The sequence below is a fragment of the Nicotiana attenuata genome, unplaced genomic scaffold (assembly GCF_001879085.1).
Source record: "Nicotiana attenuata strain UT unplaced genomic scaffold, NIATTr2, whole genome shotgun sequence".
NCBI lineage: Eukaryota > Viridiplantae > Streptophyta > Magnoliopsida > Solanales > Solanaceae > Nicotiana > Nicotiana attenuata.
This window is the reverse complement of record NW_017671540.1, coordinates 39,817-48,590: the sequence shown is the minus strand read 5'-3', so window position 1 is coordinate 48,590 and position 8,774 is coordinate 39,817. Positions and strand designations below refer to the sequence as shown.

At 34.3% G+C, this 8,774-nt stretch overlaps 2 protein-coding genes across 2 annotated transcripts; one reads left to right on the top strand and one right to left on the bottom strand.

The window, feature by feature from the left end:
- Positions 1–405: 405 nt before the first annotated feature.
- LOC109208877 (60S ribosomal protein L11-1) lies at positions 406–3,013 on the bottom strand. Its single transcript, XM_019372031.1, has 5 exons — positions 2,907–3,013; positions 2,324–2,431; positions 2,174–2,216; positions 1,174–1,369; positions 406–797 (listed from the first exon to the last, which is right to left on the bottom strand). Exons 1-5 carry the CDS (start codon positions 2,907–2,909, stop codon positions 602–604), a joined length of 546 nt encoding a protein of 181 aa, XP_019227576.1. The 5' UTR covers positions 2,910–3,013; the 3' UTR covers positions 406–601.
- A 936-nt stretch (positions 3,014–3,949) lies between these two features.
- On the top strand, positions 3,950–6,678 carry LOC109208882. The gene is made up of 6 exons (XM_019372039.1): positions 3,950–3,986; positions 4,200–4,404; positions 5,067–5,104; positions 5,262–5,872; positions 6,076–6,469; positions 6,671–6,678. The coding sequence occupies exons 1-6, from the start codon at positions 3,950–3,952 to the stop codon at positions 6,676–6,678; spliced, it is 1,293 nt and encodes a 430-aa protein (XP_019227584.1).
- Positions 6,679–8,774: the final 2,096 nt, after the last annotated feature.

Genomic DNA, 8,774 nt, shown 5'->3' with positions numbered 1-8,774 from the left:
TCGTTATTTATACATCAAAAAAGATATTATATGTAAGTGCGGATGTAGAAGCCCGCATTCTAGTTCAGCAGAACGCAATATCTTTCGCTCAAACAATATATTTGTATTTAAAAAACTATTAAAAACATGCACACATTAGATTTAAATACTAATTTTTAACACAAGAAGTCATCATTCTAAATCAAAAACTCATAAAACTAAAATTTTAGCTCTATCCTGATTATATGTCCTCATTAAGAATGAGTGGAGTGTTTGACACGATCCGGTACTTGATTAACAACACTTATTATTTAAAAGATTCTTTGTAAGAACTGCATATTTTCCCTCGATTTCTCTACAATCTTTACAAACAGAAAAAGATTGTAGTCGTGAGAATAATTCTGGCTTGCTAGCAACATTTGAAACTCAACCAATCAAGAAGGATAATAAAATTAAAATCCTCTAATAGCAAAAATGTAAACAAAATAAAATATCCTGATATGCCAAATAACAGCAACTCTTCAAAACCTTCGAACTCTAGGAGTATTAAATGTTGGTCTACAAAATGCATAGAAAACATAAACTTGCTGGGGGACAAACTGATCCAACAGTGGATATCAACTTACTGAATGTTTGAGGATTTGTTAAGGATAACACCTTCGTATTTGACTTGGAACCACTTCATAGCGTCATCCTTTGTGACCCTGTGCTGAATTCCAACTCGGGCCTTGCACCTCCTACGACGAGCAACACGGTATCCTGGGCGCTCGAGCACAACATAGAAATCCATACCATAGATACCGGTTGAAGGGTCATACCTATAGAACAGATAAAGGTGTAGAATACCAAAACAAATTAGTGACAGCACAATCATTTTACAGACATAAAGACAGAGCAGTTGATAGATAACAACCCTATGCTCATACTCATATAGTGAAACATGAGAAAGAAACACACTCGGTAGAACTTCAGGGAAAACGCAACACAAATTCTTGAAGGTGACTAAAAACTATTAATCGTCACCTATATGATTCATGCAGTTTCAGCAAACAAAATTTAAAGCTTAATGATGCACGCGCAATAGCAAGACCCATGACAGACAACCAACCACCTCCAAATAATAAAATTGAAAACTAATCATGTTGAATGTGAATAAACCGAATAGCATGATATAGCTAGATAACATATGCTTACTTGATTCCAAGATCAATGTGCTCCTGAATGCCAAAACCAAAACAGCCAGTCTCACTGAAGTTTCTTCTCAACAACTCGTATTCCTTGACTTTCAATCCGCTCTCAAGGAGCTGCATAGCTTTATCTCCTCTGACAGTGACATAGCAAGCAATCTTCTCATTACGCCTAATTCCAAAGGATCGCACAGTATACCTAGCTGTCAAAGAGAGCAATACAACCACCAGAGGAAACTAAACATCGTCAACAAAGAATGAGGGATGAATACTTGATTACTTAAAGTCAATAAATAAATTATTTACCTCAGTACAAATCTTTCAATGTATAAACACCAATTTTAAATGTGTGAACAACCACATCAATTTTTTTATCATTGCATATTCAGAGTTAAACTAATTCTTGCACATCTAGCTCAAGAAAAAACATAATTAAAGAAGCATACAACCATTCTTTATTGGTTGGTTCTCACTTAAGGGAGCAATAAGAATCATTTCAGAATGCTGCTGCTGCCACGGTCACCACCACCACCAACTACTACTACTACTCAATCCCAAACTAGTTGGGGCAGGTTACATGTATATATGAGCCCGCTTTCAGGATGCATATAGGACAGGATAAAAGGCGGGTTACTCCTTGAGACCTAACATTTATATGTCAATTAGCTACATTTCAATTCTACATCAGTTAGGGTTGACTAAATGAATCTTATTTATTTCAGCTCTAGTCAGCTCCACTTCATTCCAATACAATATAATATATGGAAATTAGAGATTCAACATTTTAACAGTACTGATTATAAATTAATTCAACATTTCAACAAAATTGTCATGTCAATGTTAATCAATCAATTCATCAACTGAGCATAACACAGGTTAACACGTACATTTGATAGAGACGGAACTAGATAAGTCCAGTAACTGACTATGCATTTGAGACAAAGGTAGCTAAATATCCGAAAATAGAGAAAAAAAGTGGAATAAATTGAAGGTTCAAAAAAACTAACCCTTAGAGAAAACAGGGGATTGGCCGCTGAGTTGCTCCAAGACCTATTCAGTACGGAACATTAACAATGCCAATTTCAGTTTCACAATACAACAATGAAATCAAGTTCTAAACACAGTATTAAACGCTATCAGGAAGGAAACTGAATGACCTTGGCTGCTCTGGTGAGCCTATCTCCGCTCTCACCAACGGAGATATTAAGGACTAGCTTCTGAACCTTGATTTCCCTCATTGGGTTGCTCAACTTCTTCTCTGAAGCCTGCTCATCGAATCAACGTATTCACACAAGTAACTTAGATTTTCCAAAATTCAATTCTTCAAAAACACAAATTAATGGGTGCATATTAGTCCTTTTCTTAATAACCGAGAAATCCCCTCGGGACAACGGGCCCACTGCTCTACGCTTCTCCACTTAAATACCGGGCATTTTGTTTAACTCACACATCACGAGCTGCGCTCTTACTGCTAGACCAAAGCCCTAGGGTCGGTGCATTTTAGTCATTTAAATTTGCAGAAAATTGCTTCATGCTTCTTAAACACAATAAATTAGTAGATCCGCTTTTAATTCTACAACTTATATCGAACAACTCATTGATTAACGACAGATTAATAACTTGTAAAAATGATTATGAACAAAGATAAAAAAGTTGTAGTTTAATATGAAAATTACAAGCATTATAATCCACTACTATATTTTGTGGAAAAAAATATTGAGAAAATAGATGGAAACGTACCATTTCGATTCGGTCTGAGGAGCTTTGCTGCAAAAAGAGATGGAGAGAAGCAAAGCGGCGGAGAAGGAGGGTTTTGCCAAGAATTTAAAGCAGATAGCGAAATTCAGATTTGGGCTCATTTGTTTGGTTTGGTTCTATTTAGCCCGTTAAATTTGGGATTGGGCCAAGGATCTTTTTGAATTTGGGCTCATCTTGCTATATATTACAAAAATGGGAGAAATTCAAAAGAGATTTTTTCCTATCTATACCATATATGAAACTTTATTACCAAAAATATTTATATTATCTAAATTATCCGCCTAGTCCACATTTTTCCTACAATTTATGTACCATTCGTTTATTAGGTATTAAAAGGGCAGAATATTCCCTAAAAACACGCTAAAAATCAGGAAAGAATCCTGATTGATTGATTCTACATTAAATTCAATTTTTGAAACGGAAAGGAATATTCTCATCAGCGTATTTTTCTCTTAAATTACAATTCAAAAATTAAGGGAAAAAAGTACGCACAGCTTCAAAAAGTACGAACAGCTTCAACTACGAACAACTTCAACGAACTGAATTCAAATTGTAGAATTCAAATCTTCGAGATTCAACTACGAACAGCTTCAACGAATTGCTATACTCTGTTCTTCGTCGTTTTCAGAAATTAAATTGTCGATCATATATATGTTCTTTATCTTTTCTTCTCTCAATCTAGAAATCCAAAAAAAACACCAACAACAACAAGCAATCATGTCGAAAATCGCAATAATGCTACAATTCAATGGGATTTGGGAAAACTATGGGAGATTTAGGGATTTTGAAGTTGATGCCATTGTGGTAGATGTGAATCAAGCTACAATATTCTCGTTTCTACAATTGCAGAACAACTATCGATTGATACTACAGAAAAAATCGTAGAAATCAAATACATCGTGAACGACAATTGTCCCCCAATGGAGATTGGGAATGATATGGGGATTAGTGTGTATATAGAGACCAAAAAGGAGAATAAAAACTTAGGTTCATATCCGTTATGTATAAGTGTACGAGATTTCAATATGGAATTGGCAATCACGAACGATAACACAAGTGCAGGTTTGTATAGTTAGAAATTGCATAGAATTATGGTTTTACGATATTATCTAAAATATATCTACATTTAACTACAATTAAAACTACATTTATACAATTTAAGTACAATGTCTGACATCCTAATATGGATGTCTACAAAATTTTAACTATATCTACAAAAAATCTACAAATTTTGTACAAATTAAAATGACACTGTTTATCTTTATATTGATGCAGGTTCGTCTGGGTCCCTAAAGTTACTTGATATGCCATCCTCTCCGGCTATAAAGGAATATCAAAGTGAAATAATAAAAGAATCTACGCAAACTGATATTGAAGAAGGACAAGTGTATCAGGACAAGCAAACTGTAGCTGCTGCAATGAAGCACTTTTCTGTGATGCACAAGTTCCAGTTCAGAGTTAAAAGATCTAGTCATAGAAGGTATGGAGAAAATATCAATAAAAGTAGTGTTTTAGTCAAGTAAAAAAATATTTGAAAAATTGTAGTTAAATTGTTACTTTATGGTAAAACAGTCCTTTTGTTGCACCTACATTTATAATCTGTATTAAATATTGTATTTTTTTGGAAGTTACTGGCTTGTATGCGTTGGTGAAAACTGTAAATGGCACTTCAAGGCAACATCAATTAATGATTCCGCAATGGTCAAGATAAGGAGTTTCAACTGACAACACACATGCTCCTTAATGGACGATACATTCATACAGCACAAACATACTGCAGTTGTAGTTGGTAGCATGGTCATGCCAAAGTATTGTGATCCTAAGACAGTTTACACACCAAAGGACATACAAACTGACATGTTATCCCAACATGGATTGAACCTAAGCTACATACAAGCATGGAGGGCAAAGGAAAAGGCTTTACAGTTATTGAGAGGTCATCCGGCTGACTCCTATAATAAATTACCAAAATATTTTTATATTCTTGAGAAAACGTATCCTGGTTCAATTGTTAAATTGAAGAAGACAACCGATGAATGCTTCTTATATGCATTTGTTGCTCTTTGTACATCAATAAGTGGTTGGGAATATTGTAGACCAGTAGTAGTGGTTGATGGGACATTCTTAAAGACAACCTATTAGGGGAATTATGCTGACAGCAAGCACAATGGATGCAGCAGGTATAAATGTAGTTATTTTGTTGTTATTTTGTAGGCAGTGTGTAAATTGTAGAAACATTGTAGATATCTTTGTAGATATCTTGTAGTTTATATGTATTTGTGTCTTTATATGCAATTTCAAAGCTGCCAGTTAATTAATTTTTTATTAATAATGTAGGAACAATATTGCCTTTGGCATATGCAGTGGTTGATTCGAAAAACGATGCATCGTGGAAGTGGTTTTTTGAGCAATTCAAGCTAGCATATGGTGAAAGAACTTCAATGTGTGTTGTTTCAGATAGGAATGAGAGTATCCTGAAGGCAACATCAATTGTCTATCCGGGCGTGTCACACTACTCTTGCGTGTGGCATATTTGGACAAATATAAGGGCAAAGTTCAAGAAGGGTCATCTACAATTAAATGAATCGTACTTTGCTACAACAGGATCATACACTATGGATGAATTTAATGAAAGGATGTCGAAGATTGAAGAGATAGACCCTCATGTTAAATCATACCTCTATGATATTGGCTATCATAGATGGTCAAGAGTACATGCAACGGTGAATAGAACTTGGACTATGACATCAAACATCGCAGAGTCGTTGAATGCTGTAACAAAATATGCAAGAGAGCTGCCTATATTTGACCTATTAGAGTATATGAGGACACTTCTTGAACGTTGGACGAAAGAGAAGTTGTTGAAGGCAAAGGGTACTTTCACATACCTTGGGTACAAATTCAACAAAGAATTGGAGAAAAACAGTACATTATCTCAGAAACTTAGGGTAAGATCTCTTTATTTTATGGAGAATAATAATATTTTTATATAAAGTGTTTCCAGAATTTAGATAAACTGTAGACACACTATAGTTAATTTGTAGATGGTAGATCATTTGTAGATAAATTGTAGATAAGTTGATGATAATTGTAGATAAACTATTTTTATGAATTTTAAATATTTTTATTTCTGTTTGTTATGTAATTGTAGGTGAGGGCTTCAACAGATCTTATCTATACTGTGATAGATGGTGTGAAGCGGTACATTGTGTGTCTTGAAAACAAGAAATGTACTTGTGGCCAGTTCCAACTTGATGAACTTCCATGTGCGCATGCTTTGGCAGCTTTAAGGGACAGGAATGAAGGATATGAAAATTATTGCTCGCCGTATTACACAAGGGAGAGCCTACTCCGTACATATGAAATACCAGTAAATCCCCTTCCTGATGAAAGCAAATGGAATGTGCCACAACATATATCTGATGAAGTAGTAAAACCACCTACGGGAGAGAAAAAGCAGCCAGGAAGACCTCAAAAGGAAAGATACAAAACATATGATGAACTAAAGTCAAAGAAGTACAAGGTGTCATGTGGAAACTGTGGAGGTGAAGGGCATAACAAAAGATCTTGCAAGAATGCACCCAAAAAAAAAATATCATGTAGTTAGAATGGTTATTTTGTAGTTACTGTTAGTGAGTTAAAGAATCTACATTTTTTTGTGTAATCGTTTAAGTTTTTAAAGATCATTATGAAGTATACTACAATTTTATTATGCGTGTTTAATATGCTTTTATGTATCTTGTCAGGCATCTAAATTTGTCTTTGATATAGTGTAATTTTGTATTAATATTTATTATCTACAATAAAACTGATATTAAAAAGTAAATTCATGTAAAGTGTTTCCAGATTGTAGATATAATGTAGGTTAAATGTAGTTAAATTGTAGTCTTTGTAAAATTTTGTAGACAATTTGCAGATTCATTGTGGATAACACATTTCTATGATTGGAGTATTTATTTAATTTTTTGTTGTGTAATTTGACTTCAACTGACAGTTATATACAGAAGGTAAACAGCTAGAAATTATGATATACAAATACAAAATTTATATACAATAACTACATTAATTCTTCACAAAATGTTGATATTGCCATAAAATAACAAAACAATAAAGTCTGCTGCAATAAAAACATAAAAATTTTGTTCATAAAGTATTGTATTCTCCTTCAATTACAAATTGGCATCAAGTAAACTAGGAAAACAACACTCTATTTCTTCTTTCTCTATACTCTAGTCTTCTCATTCAAAGCAGGAGCACCCTTCCTCCTTGCTAGCCTTCCTGTAACCTCACTTTCACTGATTGACCCATCTTCTTGCTTCTTTGTAGCATAGTCCAATAGGAGAGCTCCATAACGTGTACGGTATTGGTCGATATCCGAAAGGTCTTCTGAAGGGATTGACAAATCTCCAAGGCTAACATACTCCGCAAAAGCAGCCACAAATACCCCACAATCGCTGCATAAGACACAAAAATTTAATTATTTAACAAATAATTATAAAAAAATAATAATTAACCATTTAGAAAGAGAGAATAGTTTTTTTAAGTGATCCTTCCTTTTGCTGTGGAATCTCCGCAACCAACCACTGTATGTTGAGAGGGTTTGTAACTGGTTTCTCAATGTATGCCTTTGTGGTCTTGAAGTCAATGTCTTTACGCTTACCGTAGAAACCTGTGCAAGAAAAATACAGAGGGATAATGATTGAAAACTTATCAACACATGCTTCAACAACATTATGGTTTTGTGAAGACACCATGGAATCATACACATAAAGTCGTCTGTCCGCTATGTCGAAAACGACCAACAACCAATGGAACTTCTCTACAATGTTCACGGGCATGATGACATAGTCAACTTCATCCCAGGCAATATTAGCAAGAATTCTATACCCAAGAATATATTCTGCAACATCATCATCGGGTTTAACAACCGAATACTTTTGTTCTTGTGGAGTACTTATGAACTTCTCATAGATTTGTTCAATCTTTGACTTGAACAAGAAATCTGTTGTTGTAAACCTAGTGTTGTTGTTGTTGGGGCCATTTTTGCCTCTTTTTCTCAGGTAATACATAATAACATCAATGTGCTGCATAATAAAATAAAATCTACTATAAGCTACATTGTAACTACAATTATCAACAAGGCAGATACATTTTAAACTAAAAAGCCAGAATTTAAATAAACTAACAAATAGCTACACTTTAGCTGCTATACACAACAACACATGAAAAATAACAAACTACCATAAGGTCTCAATAATATTGACATTCAAACTATAGCACACATTTGTAAGTCTTCATCTTAAACTACAGCATAAATACAAATTAACTACAATCATGTAATAACTACAATTCTACTACAAAACAGAAGCCAGAATATATTTTGTGAATTTATTCTTTGATACTTACAGAGTTATTGAGGACTTGTCCGGGGTGAGCAAGGGAATAAAACCAGTCCTTCTTATCCACTTTTCAACTCCAACGTCTAACCAAGGCTTGATTTGGTTATCCTTTATTGAAAAGGGAGCCTTCCTCCTGTAACAACAAATAAATGTCCAATCAAAAAAAATCACATAATGAATTACATATGTAAACTTTAAAATGTTGAAATGACAGTGTCAAACTAAGCATTCATACCTCTTAGAAACTTTGTCAGTACGGTGGTATAACCACTTGTTGAACTTATCTAACACATCAGAATCTACATTTTTACCTATAAGAGTTATGAAGGGGTGCTTGAGGTAGAAAAATTTAGGACCAATAGAGCTGCTGCCTCCAGAACTATATAGAGGTATGAAAGGTGATCGTGCATGTTTCCCCGGTTGCCTGCTTCTCCCCGGATGAATAGGGGTT